The sequence below is a fragment of the Pipistrellus kuhlii genome, unplaced genomic scaffold, assembly GCF_014108245.1.
Source record: "Pipistrellus kuhlii isolate mPipKuh1 unplaced genomic scaffold, mPipKuh1.p scaffold_m20_p_11, whole genome shotgun sequence".
In the NCBI taxonomy this organism is placed as follows: Eukaryota; Metazoa; Chordata; class Mammalia; order Chiroptera; family Vespertilionidae; genus Pipistrellus; species Pipistrellus kuhlii.
The window spans coordinates 50,632,981-50,647,110 of record NW_023425416.1 but is presented as its reverse complement, the minus strand read 5'-3'; the positions used below and the strand labels follow the sequence as shown (position 1 = coordinate 50,647,110).

The 14,130-nt window shown below is 64.2% G+C and overlaps 2 protein-coding genes across 2 annotated transcripts in view; one reads left to right on the top strand and one right to left on the bottom strand.

Annotated features, from left to right (window-relative positions):
* The first annotated feature begins 589 nt into the window (after positions 1 to 589).
* On the top strand, positions 590 to 11,787 carry ALAS1 (5'-aminolevulinate synthase 1). The gene is made up of 11 exons (XM_045579518.1): positions 590 to 641; positions 1,419 to 1,645; positions 4,514 to 4,735; positions 5,400 to 5,549; positions 5,889 to 6,108; positions 6,641 to 6,825; positions 7,593 to 7,772; positions 8,024 to 8,188; positions 9,850 to 10,118; positions 10,784 to 10,946; positions 11,511 to 11,787. Exons 2-11 carry the CDS (start codon positions 1,447 to 1,449, stop codon positions 11,669 to 11,671), a joined length of 1,914 nt encoding a protein of 637 aa, XP_045435474.1. The 5' UTR covers positions 590 to 641; positions 1,419 to 1,446; the 3' UTR covers positions 11,672 to 11,787.
* Positions 8,230 to 14,130, bottom strand: part of LOC118715606 (twinfilin-2) — a 26,658-nt gene continuing 20,757 nt past the window's right edge. The window contains exon 10 of the mRNA XM_045579517.1: positions 8,230 to 8,242. The gene's annotated coding sequence lies outside the window, so the exon portion shown is untranslated. The remainder of the gene's footprint in view (positions 8,243 to 14,130) is intronic.

The window sequence follows — 14,130 nt, the reverse complement described above, 5'->3', positions numbered from 1 at the left end:
TTCCGCTTCTGCTCCTGCCACTGCGAGGCCCCCCCAGCCGGTCCCTTTTGCACATCACCCCAAGGACCCCTGCAACCTTGAGCAATCCAGCCCCACCTCCTCCGGGAAGCCCTCCCGCCAATCTGGAAAGCCAGCTGGGTGGCGTGGCTTTTTTCTGCTCCAGACTCTGGTCCTGAACCCCGCGTTTCCCCTCCCTCCTCTGTCCCAGTTGTCCCCAGAGACCCTTGTCTCCCGCCCCGCCCCCCCCCCCCCCCTGCCCTCTCTGCCCTCGCACGGCCCCTCCGGGGAGGTGGGTCTGCAGCGCAGACTGGGCGGTGGGAAGCGCACGGGGTAGGGTAGGGGGTGAGGTGTGCGTGTGCGGGATGAAGCCACCCTCCCGCCCCCGGGCCCTCCCCCGCTGCTCCCCGCCCACCCGGATCCTGGGGGCCGGCGCCCCGCCCGCGGGTCCCGCCCCGCCCCGGCCCGGCTCCGGGCGCAGCGCGCCTGCGCGGGGCGGCCCACGGCGCCTGCGCGCTCGCTCCCGCCCTATATCAGGCCGGCGCCGGCCCCCGCCCGACAAGGACACGCTCCCGCGCCGCCCGCTGTCCGCGCCGCCGCCCCGCCGCCCCGCCGCCCCGCCGCCCGCACCGTGACCGGCGCAGGTGAGTGCGGTCCGCGCTCCGGCCCCGCGCCGCCCCGCTCCCCGCCGCCCCGCTCCCGGCCCCGCTCCCCGCCCCGGCCCCCTCCCCCACCGCCTCACCTGCCGCCGGGGTCAGGGCGCCCCAGGCCTTTGGCCCAGGACCGCCGCCGGCTTCCCGCCAACTGGCCGCCGCCCCCGGGGCAGCACCGCGCGCTGGCCCCGCGCCCCGCCGCCGCCCGCCGCCCTCGCCCGCCGCCCGTCCCCCTCGCCCGCCGCCCGCCGCCCTCGCCCGCCGCCCGCCGCCCTCCGCGCGCCCCTGTCCGCGGTGCCCAGCTCCCCGGACATCCCGCCCGGGGCCCAGGACCCCGCTGGGGGCCGCCCAGGGCTTGGGAGGCCGGGAGGAGCCCTTGCTGCCCCGGCGGGTGGACGGCCCCTTCCCGGGCCTCCTTGCTCCGGGTGTGTGCTAAGTGTCCCGTGGGCTCTGCATCCTCCTCCGGAGCCGCCCGCCTCCCAAACCTGTTCCGCACTCGTCCCTCCTGTCCCTCCCCTGGGGTTCATCAGCGTTTGCTCCACTCGGGAGAGCCGCCGTGGAGCTGGGGCCCGGGCTGCCTTGGGGGACTGGGCAGAGGGGCCCCCCCTCCTTAGTGGGCTCTGTCTCCGCGCTGTTCTGACATCGTGGAGTGAGGCTTCTCAGCACGCCCGGGCCCCTCGCTGTGAGTTATGGCGACACCCGAACCCCGTGACCTTGCCGGGGTGTCTGCCCGATTAACAAGTGTCCATGTCACTCAACCCCCCGCAGGATCAGTGCACCTCCCGGACGGACCGCCATGGAGACTGTGGTGCGCCGCTGCCCGTTCCTGTCCCGTGTGCCTCAGGCCTTCCTGCAGAAGGCGGGCAAGTCGCTGCTGTTCTACGCCCAGAACTGCCCCAAGATGATGGAAGTGGGGGCCACGCCGGCCCCCCGGGCCCTGTCGGGGTCAGCAGCGCACTGCCAGCAGGTCAAGGAAACCCCGCCCGCCAGCCAGAGTGAGTGTCAGCCCCCAGTGGGGTTCAGTCCACAGGGGTCACTGGGTGCCGGGCTCAGTTCCTCGGGGGGATTGTCTCACGTCAGCGACGCCCTAACCTCCCAGGTGGGCGCTGGGGGTTTTCCGTCTCCAGAGGGGGCGCAGGTCTCGGGCATTTCCGTGGAGAGTGGGCATCCCGTCATGAGAGATTTGGCCCTTTGGCTTTTCATTTTTTTAAGTGAATAGACTATTTTTAGAGTTGTTTTAGGTTCAGAGCAAAATTGAGGGGAAGCTTTTTTTGGCTTCTGAAGTTATGATTCTTTTTCTCCTAATTTGCTTTTAAATATTATTTGTCGTCGTGGTAAAATGTACGTTACAAAATGTAGCATCTGGATCAGTTTTTAGGAAATTTTAGAAATTATTATTTTAGGTTGAAAGTTTTTTTTATCATCCATCGATCTTAAGTGCCCAGTTCCGCGGCGCTGAGGGCATTCCCGTTGTTGTGCAATCCCCGTCTTCAGAGCCTTTCCATCTTGCAGAACTGGAACTCTGTCCCATTAACACTAACTCCGCCCCAGCCCCCTGCCAGTGCCGGTCCCCTTTCTGCCTGTGAGCTGCTCCAGGAACCACACGCGAGGGGAATCCTAGTTTGTTAAAGCAGGATTGTCTAACACGCGTGTTTTTACTTTGTACACGATGTAGACATGTCTGTGTTCGGTGAAGCGGGCAGAGGTGGCTCAGTGTGGCCCGGCTGTGCCGGGAGGGGGTGGGCATTTCTGATGCCCACCAGTCTGCCTCCAGGCTGTCGGGGTTCTGGGTGGGCGTGTGGAGGGCGTGTCATTAAGTGGGGAGGATTCCGTCCTTTGTAGGATTGCTTTTCCTCTTGGCCTCTGCTCAGGAGTTATTTTTTCACTAAGCTGTCAGAGCCCTCGGTGCCACTCCGTCCCCAGCAGGAGGGCAATGGGCATGTGGCCTGTGGCCTGCCCCCTGGATAGGCTGCCCTGAGCCATCACAGTGACGTCCACAAACTCCTAGTTTAGGCAGAAGTTCATAGTGAGCAGAGCAGAGCAAACAAGCACCTACTGAAGAGGAGAACGTTTTTAAACCTGTGCATAGGGGACAAGATTACACCCAAATGTCTTAGTGACTATGCCTTTTGCTTTTTTTTTTTTAATCAAGTTTTTAAATTGGCTTCAGAGAGATGAAGGGAGGGAGGGAGGGAGGAAAAGAGGGCGGGGAAAGACATCGATCAGTTGCCTCCCACACATGCCCTGACCAAGGATCAGTCCCACAGCCTGGGTGTGAGCCCTGAATGCGATGACGCTCTAACCACCCAGCCACACCCACCAGGCTCCAAAGGTTCAGTTTGATGAGAACCCTTCGTTTTCCAGGCTTCCTGCACTGACTCTAATGAGCGAAGCGAATTTCAAAGCAGCCTTTTAAACTTTCCTTTACGGAAGATTTCAGTGAAAAGGGTATTGTGACACATTGCTGAGGCTGTGAGAGAGGCTAGCCTGTGACTCACAGGGATATTTCACAGAGATGAAGAAAGACTTTTCTAGAAGGAAGGCGGATGACTTTGCTGAGGGGAAGAGGGGAGTCGTCGTAACCAGAAGCCCAGGTGTGACGTCGGGAAGTTTGATGAGAAGGTAGAGGTGTGTGCTGTGACGCAGCCGGGACTTGAGCTCTGGCAGGCAGTGACCTCAGGACCTCACTCGTAGCCTGATCGCCTTTGTTAAGAGGAAAATCAATTGTGTGTCTATCAAGAAACAGCAGGAATCTGTTTGGAAAATATTAGCAAAGCCCGGCCAGTGTGGTTCAGTGGTTGAGCCTCAATCTATGAACCAGGAGGTCAGGGCTCAATTCCCGGTCAGGGCATGTGTCCTGGTTGTTGGCTCAGTCCCCAGTAGGGGGTGTGCAGGAGGAAGCCAATCAATGATACTCTCTCATCATTGATGTTTCTCTCTCTCCCTCTTCTTTCCTCTCTGAAATCAATAAATAAAAATACTTTTAAAAAAAAATATATACTTGATTTTTTCCGGAGAGGAAGGGAGAGGGATAGTTAGAAACATCAATGAGAGAGAATCATCAATCAGCTGCCTCCTGCACATTCCCTACTGGGGATGTGCCCACAACCCAGGTACATGCCCTTGACCGGAACCAAACCTGGGACCTTTCAGTCCGCAGGCCAACACTCTGTCCACTGAGCCACACCAGTTAGGGCTAAAAACACTTTTTTTAAAGAAAATATTAGCAGAGAAAAAATTGTTTGAACACTTCCAGGGACTTTGAGAGTGTGACCTCAAGAAGCACGCTGCATGTGTTTGGGGCAGATTTACTAGAAACGGCCCAACTCGAGAGCCTTGGGTCTGAGCCCAGAGAGCAGCGAGTGTGGGAGGGAATCGTTTCCCGGGGGCAGAAGGGCCGCCACTCCAGCCGCACCTGGTGGCCGTGGATTTGTGCCTGGCGGTGGCGGTGGTGGTGGCGGTGGTGGTGGTGGTGGTAGAGTGGCACCAAGTTTGTCTGGGCCGTCAGAGAAGGAGCAGGTGGCTTGCTGGTGAGGTGGTGGTGGTGGTGGTGGTAGAGTGGCACCAAGTTTGTCTGGGCCGTCAGAGAAGGAGCAGGTGGCTTGCTGGTGAGGTGGTGGTGGTGGTGGTGGTAGAGTGGCACCAAGTTTGTCTGGGCCGTCAGAGAAAGAGCAGGTGACTTGCTGGTGAGGTGGCGGTGGTGGTGGTGGTGGCGGCGGTGGTGGTGGCGGTGGCGGTGGCGGTGGCGGTGGTGGTGGTAGAGTGGCACCAAGTTTGTCTGGGCCGTCAGAGAAGGAGCAGGTGGCTTGCTGGTGAGGTGAGCAAACAGTTCTGGGGCTTCAGTTCTTCCGTTCCCCCCACAGAGGACAAAACTGCCAAGGCCGAGGCGCCGCTGGCTCCCGGTGGCTCCCCGCCGGCTGCAGATGGCACACAGCTCCCCCCTGGACACCCGGCCCCGAGCCAGGGCGCTGCCAGCAAATGCCCCTTCCTGGCAGCGCAGATGGGCCAGCAGGGCAGCAGCGTGTTCCGCAAGGCCAGCCTGGAGCTGCAGGAGGACGTGCAGGAGATGCAGGCCGTGAGGACAGGTAACCGCGGCCGCGCCGGGAAGAGGGAGGCCCGGTGGCCCTCTGGGACCCTCGGGCTCGCTTACAAGCTGCCGGTGGGAGGATTGTGTCGCCACCGTCCCCTGCAGAGCCAGGAGGAAGCTACGGGAAGAGGGTTGCGTTGCACAACATGGGGCTTTCTATCGGGCAGGGAGTCCAGCTTTTACAGGAACCCCTGCTTGCTGAGCACACCCTGCAGGCACGGCTGACCCAGCTCACCTGTTTGTCCCCATTGTCTGGGGAGTAAAGGCACAAACTGTCACTGCAATACGTGATGGTCTGGGCTCCTGGGCTGTGTCTCACAATGGTTAGCGAGTGGCAACCTTCATCCCGGAGTGGCTTCTCCGTGGAGCACCAAGGTCCCGGGGAGCGTCCCTAGCAGAAATGCTGCCCTGGGCTGGGGCTGTTTTCTGCAGCGGGAACAGAGGAGGGTGAGGGGGGAGACGGCCAGCTGGCCGGCTAGAGAGCCTGGGCCTGGAACATCGGCTGAGGCTGGCTGGGGCTCTGGCCAATCAGGGTCCGAGGGGCAGCAAAGCTTCACACTCCCAGTTACTACCTGCGTCACGCTGGGCTCTGCCCGCCGTAGAGACAGCGGAGGTATTGGACCGGAATGCCATTGGGTCCCCTTTGCCTCTGTCACTTACAGAGGTTGCCCAGGCCTCAGCGAACCCCAGTGTGGTCAGCGTGAAGACGGGTGGCGGGGAGCCGAGCGGGTTGCTGAAGAACTTCCAGGACCTGATGCGAAAGCAGAGGCCGGAAAGGGTGTCCCACCTGCTCCAGGACAACCTGCCCAAGTGTAAGTCTCGCTCTGCCTGGCGATCCCACTCAACGCCACATCGCACGTGAGGTGTGGCTAAAGCCGGGGCCCTGCTCGATGCCACAGGTGCTCTTGGCCATAGTGAGTACCAGCCTGCTGGTACCCACCTTCCCTCAGCGCTGCATCCACACTGGCACGGTGGCAGGCATGGCCGGGCAGTCTCCAGACGAGGACGTGCCGTCACTTGCCCGTATGAACGCATCATGCATTTGCCCAGCACCCCCTAGTGGCTGAGCTGGGCTGGGACCCGGGTCTTTCAGCCAAGCCCAGACGTGCTTCCTAACCACCAGGCTCTCCTGTCTCTCGTTGCGTCTTCAGCTGTTTCCACGTTCCAGTATGATCGTTTCTTTGAGAAGAAAATTGATGAGAAAAAGAATGACCACACCTACCGAGTTTTCAAAACTGTGAACCGGCGGGCACAGCTCTTCCCCATGGCGGACGACTACTCGGGCTCCGTCAGCAAGAAGCAGGTGTCGGTCTGGTGCAGCAACGACTACCTGGGCATGAGCCGCCACCCCCGGGTGTGCGGGGCGGTCATGTGAGTGCCTCGGCGCCCAGCCCCGCAGCGCCGGGCGGGCGCTGATGATGGGGCTGGCTCCTGTGGGGGTGGGGCCGCAGCTGGGAGGGACTCCCCAGCGAAGGGCTGCTCTCAGCCTGACAGGCAAGCAGTTGGGGCCCCTGGGTGTGAGGTTAGAGGGTCAGCCTCACCTGTGCCGCTTCCTGCTGCGTCACAAACACGTCCAGAAGGCGTCGATCTGAGCGGGTCCTCCGGGGGTGCCGTGGCCGCGGCCCGGGGAGAGCTGCTTGCCGCCGGGAGCCCCTCGCGGTCAGTGACGTCCGTCCTGACGCCGCGTGGCTGGCGGGCAGAGGCCGAGGGAGCCGTCGGGGCCTCTCCGCAGCCTGATGCCCAGGCACAGCCAGAAGCCTCCCCGATGCCGGGGGCTCAGGTGGAGAGTTCGGGGCCCGGTTCACAGCGAGGGGTCCCCGAAAGGAGTTTGTCTCCTGGGCCCGGAGGGGGCCGGCTGGCGTCCTGCTCACAGGCAGGCTCACGTGCTGTTGCCTGTTTGCAGGGACACCCTGAAGCAGCACGGGGCCGGCGCCGGCGGCACGAGGAACATCTCCGGGACCAGCAAGTTCCACGTGGACCTGGAGCGGGAGCTGGCCGACCTCCACGGGAAGGACGCGGCCCTCCTGTTCTCCTCCTGCTTCGTGGCCAACGACTCCACCCTCTTCACGCTGGCGAGGATGCTGCCAGGTGGGGGCGCTGGTGCTGGGGGGTCCGGGAGCCCCGTCCCTGCTTTCTGTGGTTTCTGTTTCCCGGGGACAGCTGCAGTCCACAATTATTACATGGAAAGTTCCAGAAATAAGTGACTCACAGGTTTCCCACTGGGTGTAACTGAGTTGTGTGACAAAACCTCAGTCCTGTCTGTCCCTCCTGGGCCCTGACTCACCGCTCTGGCCAGGTCTCCTGGCCGCACAGTCACTCGGTGGCCGTCTGTTCTCAGATTTGCTGTCACGATCAGGCGGTGCTGGTTCGGTCCGGCACCTGCTGTGGGCCTGGCACCTGGCCCCTCGGGGGCGGGTTAGCGTGAGAGGGATGTTGACAGCAGAGAGGCTTAACCAGCACCAGCTGAGAGGAGTGGCGTGTCTGGGCGTTCGTTGTGGAATTGGGTGTGAGTGCTGGCACATGCACATGCTGAGTTCCAGCGAACGTGACCCCAGCGAAGGGTCAGCTGCAAGGGCTGGTCCGTGGCTGTTGCTCCAGCGCGCTGTGGGTTCTCACTGTGGCTCCCTGTGACTGGGTGCGGAGCGCGGCAGCCGTGTAAAGCAGGCTGGCCGCCTGCTACGGGGCCCTGCACCCCGCGGCCTTCTCGGAGGAGAAGCCGAGGCGGGACTCTGCTGGGTGGAAGCAGGCTCCAGCGGCTTTCCCTGTGGGCTGAGCCGCATTCTCGCTGCCTGGGAAAGAGGTGGTCTTCAGTGCAGGTGGCAATAACAAACAGCGTCTGTCTGTCTGTCTGTCAGGCTGTGAGATCTACTCCGACGCTGGGAACCACGCCTCCATGATCCAGGGCATCCGGAACAGCCGGGTGCCCAAGTACGTCTTCCGCCATAACGACGTGGACCACCTGCGGGCGCTGCTGCAGCGCTCCGACCCCCAGGCCCCCAAGATCGTCGCCTTCGAGACTGTGCACTCCATGGACGGTGAGTCTGCGCGGAACTTCCAACGTGTGTATTTGGGCTTTGCGGTTTCTTTCCTTTGACTTGCCTGCTAGGGTTTGTCGTCGTGGACATGGGTAGGTTTGGGTAAATTAGAGGTGGTTCTGCTCTGGCTTTTCCCGCTCTGAGACCCCAGTGCACCTGGGAACCGGGGAGTGTTGGCGGTAACCCCCGGAACGTGCCGTTCAGTCTGCTAGCTCACAGGACCGCCGTCTGAGCGTGCTCTGTCCCCGCAGGCGCGGTGTGCCCGCTGGAGGAGCTGTGTGACGTGGCCCACGAGTTCGGGGCCATCACCTTCGTGGATGAGGTCCACGCGGTGGGGCTGTACGGGGCCCGCGGCGGCGGGATTGGCGACCGGGACGGAGTCATGCCGAAGATGGACATCATTTCCGGGACGCTCGGTACGTGCTCTGCGCCTGCTGCCCGCACTGGGCGCACTGGGCCGGCGAGCAGGGCTGGCTGGCCTGGCGGGGCTGGGTGGCGCAGGAAGCCGAGTGTTTTCTGTGAGGGGCTGGCGCTGCCCAGCAGAACCCCTCGGAGCCGGAGGCCTTGCTCCCAGGATCCAAGTGACTCTCCTGGCCGGACACAGGAGCGTCTGAGCCCGAGCAGACAGCTGTGGCTCTTGCCTCAGCCGCAGCCCTCACCGTGTGCCTCCGACTGTCCCCGGGTCAGAACCAGAATCCCATGCCGGTGTGCGGGCGGCTGTGGGACCAGAGGTTCGGTGCTGTGGTGCTGAGCTCTGTGCCACGTGCCTGTATGTGGGGACCAGTCACCTCACAGCTCTCCCCTCGAGAGGCGGGATCTCCGGGGCCAGACGTGTAAGTCTGTGCACAGCTCCTCGCCACCGGCGCCTCAGCGTCCTGGGGGGACAGTGGGAGCAGCCCTCCCCAGCTCTGTGGAGAAGGGGTCGTGTGGAAACAGAGGAATCCTCTTTGCCTACGAGGCATGAGGAGATGGGATGGAAATCGGTAAACTTGAGACTTCACGTCAGTAAGGCCCAAGCAGCAGTTGGTGAAGGAAGGGCGCGTCCTGCAGCTCTGTGTAGGCGCCAGGACCCCGTGACCCAGGCAGACCCTGTGCAGGCAGCACGGCCAGCGGGCCCTCCCAGAGGAAGCCCTGTTCACGGCCGGAGCCCTCAGCCCTGCGCCCTCAGGCTGAGCCCGCTGCCCAGAGCCCGCAGCCCTGACCCCACAGCCCTGGGCCCGCTGCCCTGCGCCCTCAGGCCTGAGTCCGCTGCCCTGCGCCCTCAGGCCTGAGTCCGCTGCCCAGAGCCCGCAGCCCTGACCCCACAGCCCTGAGCCCGCTGCCCGGAGCCCTCAGGCTGAGCCCGCTGCCCAGAGCCCGCAGCCCTGACCCCACAGCCCTGGGCCCGCTGCCCTGCGCCCTCAGGCCTGAGTCCGCTGCCTGGAGCCCTCAGGCTGAGCCCGCTGCCCAGAGCCCGCAGCCCTGACCCCACAGCCCTGAGCCCGCTGCCCGGAGCCCTCAGGCTGAGCCCGCTGCCCGGAGCCCGCAACCACAGCTCTTCCTTCAGCCAGAGCTGGGAAGGCCCGGAAGGAGTTTCCCAGGAAGAGCTTAAGCGCCCGCCCTGCAGGGGGTCCCAGAAGAATGTTAATCCCAGAGCGGAGGGAAGGGTGAGGCTCAGGGCACCGGAGCCGGATCCTGAAGCCTGAGAACAGGTTACATAAAGGGACTTAGCAGGATGAAAGATGAGGTGCCCCAGTCCCACCTCCTCCGCCCCCAGTTCTGAGTGTTCATGTTTGTCTGGTAATCAATGCTGATGGTCAGTTCTGTGATTACTGAAGCAGGAAGTCATACAGTCCCACCGAAACAGAGCGCCTTTGTTGGGTGACGGCCCACCTCCAGGTGCTGCTCACGGAGAGGTGGGCCCAGAGCGCGGGCGGGCGGGCGGGCGCCAGGGTGGCACGGGCCCGGCAGGACCCTTGCCTGGTTTCCTCAGTTCCCCCTCGGGGAGCGGGGGACAGCCTCTCCTCAGTCTTAGGTCCAATGAAGGAGGTAGAAGTGGGCGCCAAGGCCTAACAGCCTGTGTCTCCACCTCCCGCAGGCAAGGCGTTCGGCTGCGTGGGCGGCTACATCGCCAGCACCAGCGCCCTGATCGACACGGTGCGCTCCTACGCCGCCGGCTTCATCTTCACCACCTCGCTGCCGCCCATGCTGCTGGCCGGGGCGCTGGAGTCCGTGCGCGTCCTCAAGAGCGCCGAGGGCCAGGCGCTGCGCCGCCAGCACCAGCGCAACGTCAAGCTGCTGCGCCAGATGCTCATGGACGCCGGGCTGCCCGTGGTGCACTGCCCCAGCCACATCATCCCCGTGCGGGTGGGTATGGCCGGACCGGCTGTGCCCCCGGGCTGGCACGCTGGGCAGGGCGGGGCGGGCGGATGGCGGCCGGGCTGGGGCCGCGTCCCTTCTGATCCGGAGCCAGAGCTCGCTAGCTTTGCCGTGCGGCCTCCTGTCAGGTCCTTTGCTCCACAAACAGCGCCGCCCTGGTGCCGCCAGGAGAGTGTGGGTAACGCAGCGGCGCCCGCGCTGCCTTCACCCAGTGTGCTCGTCCGTGGGGCCAGCTGGCGGCACCCGTGGTAGCTGCTGCCCGCCCACCTGGGAGCCACCCAGAGCACCCTCGTGTGGGTCTGTGGGGTCGGGCGGGCACTGTCTTCCTGCTGGCCATGCTGCTCGAACCTGCGCCCACGGTGTGGGCTCAGAAGCTCCGCTAAGGGGGTCCGTTTGCTCTGACTTTACCTTTTTTTAAATTTTTATTTTTTATTTTCCACAGAGAGGAAGGGAGAGGGATAGAGAGCCAGAAACGTCAATGAGAGAGAAACATCGACCAGCTGCCTCCTGCACACCCCCCACCGGGGATGCGCCCGAAACCAATGTACATGCCCCTGACCGGAATGGAACCTGGGACCCCTCGGTCCGCAGACCGACGCTCTGTCCACTGAGCCACACCGGTCTCGGCCTGACTTTACCGTTTGTCCATGCAGGTGGCCGATGCTGCTAAAAACACCCAGGTCTGTGACGAGCTCATGAGCAGACACCACATCTACGTGCAAGCCATCAACTACCCCACGGTGCCCCGCGGGCAGGAGCTGCTGCGGATCGCCCCCACCCCGCACCACACCCCCCGGATGATGGACTACTTCGTGGGTGCGTGCCCGGGTGCCCGAGGCGGGAAGACTCAGGGCTGCAGAGGGGTCTCGGGAGCTCTGAGCGAGCCTGCTGGTCCCCAGTGCCCCTGCCTCTTGGTGGTGGAGTTCCCGGAGGGCAGAGGCCTCAGGCAGGGCCTGTGCGCTCCGAGTCCGCCTCGCTCTCTCTCCTTCGGGAGCGGGTGTGGTCCCGGCGCCCGCTCACACCTGGCCGTCGTCTCCCCCCCCTTCCCCCCCCCACACACACACTGGTAAGAGTGGGGGATTCCATCCTGCTACTCGGGGTGCAGTTTAAAGCCTGTGAATTGCTTATTTCTGGGATTTCCCACATAATGTTTTCAGGCCACGTTTGGCCACAGGTGACAAACTGGAAAGTGAAACTGAGGATGAGGGAGGGAGGGTGCTGTGTGCAGTCACCTCTGTCTGATTCCAGAACTTCCATCACCCCAGAGAGAAACCCACAGCCCCTAGCGGCCACTCGCCCTTCTCTGTCCACACGGGGGCCCGCCCCTGCCTGTCCGGCCGTCCTGCCTGGAGTCCTCTTACCCTTCCTGTCTGCTCGCAGGGAGTCTGCTGGCCGCGTGGAAGCGCGTGGGGCTGGACCTGAAGCCACATTCCTCGGCCGAGTGCAACTTCTGCCGGAGGCCGCTGCACTTCGAGGTGATGAGCGAGCGGGAGCGATCCTACTTCTCCGGCCTGAGCAAGCTGGTCTCCGCGCAGGCCTGAGAGCCCCGCCCCCGCCCCCGCCCCTCCACACGGCGCCAGTGTCTGTGTGGACTAAGTTATATTAGTTTTAATCCACAGTGAAGCTCCGTCGGGAAATAAATTGTTTACGTGCTGGGTCCTCCTGTGTTTGGTGCAGACTGCACGTCGTTTTCCTTTCCTTGAGCTGGGTGTGAAGTGTGTGTGTGGCTGAGGTTTATAAAACGTGTGAAAACATCCTCTGGCAATGGCTCCAAACCTGCGCCACCTGCCTCCGTCGCTGGAGCCTGACAGTCACCGCCGGCCCTGAGTGCCACCGCCGGCCCTGACGGCAACCGCCGGCCCTGACAGTCACCACCGGCCCTGACAGTCACCATCGGCTCTGACGGTCACCGCCGGCCCTGACAGTCACCACCGGCTCTGACGGTCACCGCCGGCCCTGACGGTCACCGCCGGCCCTGACGGCCACCGCCGGCCCTGACGGTCACCGCCGGCCCTGACAGTCACCACCGGCTCTGACAGTCACCGCCACCGCCGGCCCTGATGGTCACCGCCGGCCCTGACGGCCACCGCCGGCCCTGACGGTCACCGCCGGCCCTGACGGTCACCGCCGGCCCTGACGGCCACCGCCGGCCCTGACGGTCACCGCCGGCCCTGACGGTCACCGCCGGCCCTGACGGTCACCGCCGGCTCTGACGGTCACCGCCGGCCCTGACAGTCACCACCGGCTCTGACGGTCACCGCCGCCGCCGGCCCTGATGGTCACCGCCGGCCCTGACGGTCACCGCCGGCCCTGACGGTCACCGCCGGCCCTGACGGCCACCGCCGTGGCGTTCCTCTCAGTTTCTATTCTCCGATCTGAACCGGTGGCAGCGCCGCCCAGCGACCCGCCGCAGCCGCCAGCTTTCCTTTCCCTTCCCGCCGCTGCCCGGCCCACTTCCCTCCAGCGGGGCCTCCAGCCCTGCCCCTGCCGTGCCCGTGCCGCCAGCACATGGGAGGGCTGTGCTCCGCACCTGCCCCCCTCCTGTCCTTGCCCACTGCTGCCTGCACATTCCCGGGCCCAGCTCTGTCTCCATGGATCTCTCCCCTTCCTGCTCAGCCCCGGGGCCTGCACCAGACTCACTGCCTCAGAGCAGCCCGGCTCCTGCCTGGGAATGAGCGGGTGAAATCGTGCACACAGACCGCAGACTGCCCACAGCCATGAGGCACGGCACTGCCAGGCACTGAGTTCGTGCTAACCGAGTCGGACGGGAACCGCAGGGTTTCACTTCCCTGTGGGACTAAAGCTCCCAGGGGAACCGCTCCCTCCACGGCATGGCGGTTGCCGGGGGAGTGGGGGCAAGATGGAGGCTCGGATCCAGGTGACCAGGAGCCGGGGACTTGGGGTGGAGAGCGTGCACGGGGGTTCACAGTGCACACCCGCAGGTTATATGCCAACCACCGTCACCAGCCAGTTTAATCAGACGGGTCCCTTCCAGCAGCAGCCCTGTCCCCACAGCTCCCCTCCCTCGGAGCCTCGCTGCCGGGGCCAGTCCGTCTGCCTGCCACGGGCTCTCCCAGTGGTGCTGGAGGGGGCTGCCCTTGGCCTTTCTCCCCTGGCCTTCCAGGCCACAGCTTCCGGCTCTCCTCCTCCTCCCCCTGCACCTAACCCTGCCTTCCTCCCTCCCACCCCACACCTGCGGCCACCGGTCCTCCCCCGCCTGTCATCCGCCCGACACTCGGACCTCCTGTGGGAGCTGGTCCCTCCCGTGAGGCTCCTCGCCAGTCCCGCCTCCCACACATCGGGCCAGGCCGCTTCCAGCCACCCCTCGGCCCGGCTGCCACGGCTCACCGCCATCGTCCCAACACCTGCCCGCCCGGCCCCCAGCGCTGCCTGAGCTTGGTGGAGGTGGCGGTGGTTTATTCGGAATCCTCCCCCGAGGATGTTTTCCCATTGGTTCTTAGGGAGCCTGGAAGAGAGGGGGAAAGACAGAGCCAGACATGGGTGCGAGAGAAACCCATCAATGGGCTGCCTCCTACAGGAGCCCGACTTGGTCATGGCAGAGCCTGCAGCTGAGGGACGTGCCCTTGACCAGAACCGAACCCAGGACCTTTGGGTCTGCAGGCCGACGCTCCGTCCACTGAGCCACACCGCTGGGGCCCGAGAGCTTCGAGTCTGAGTCACATCGGGCCCCTCCCACAGAGCACGGTCCTGGGTCCCGGCCGCACTCGGCGGCACGCCCCCTCACACAGCTGACGGTGATGTGGGTCCCGGCCGCATCGCCCTCCCCCCATTTCTTCCTCCGCGTCCCCTGTGGGCGGGCACCCTGAGCCTCAGACTCCCCCGGAGATCTCTGGCGCCCGGACCTGGGGCAGCCAGTTTCTCTGTCCACGTCCCCGCCCTGGGCCATGGTGGGCTGCCTCCCCCACACGCGGCGGGGGCCTGAGGACACCCGGCCCGGCCGTCCTGGGGAAGCTCCTCATGGGCTCTCGCCGTCCCCGGC

Excerpts from the sequence above, each read along its gene's own strand:
- ALAS1 (XM_045579518.1), top strand. The coding sequence starts at position 1,447 with ATGGAGACTGTGGTGCGCCGCTGCCCGTTCCTGTCCCGTGTGCCTCAG. Across the intron at positions 5,550-5,888 it reads CCAGGACAACCTGCCCAAGT|CTGTTTCCACGTTCCAGTAT; the intron begins GTAAGTCTCGCT and ends TTGCGTCTTCAG. Across the intron at positions 6,826-7,592 it reads GCTGGCGAGGATGCTGCCAG|GCTGTGAGATCTACTCCGAC; the intron begins GTGGGGGCGCTG and ends TCTGTCTGTCAG.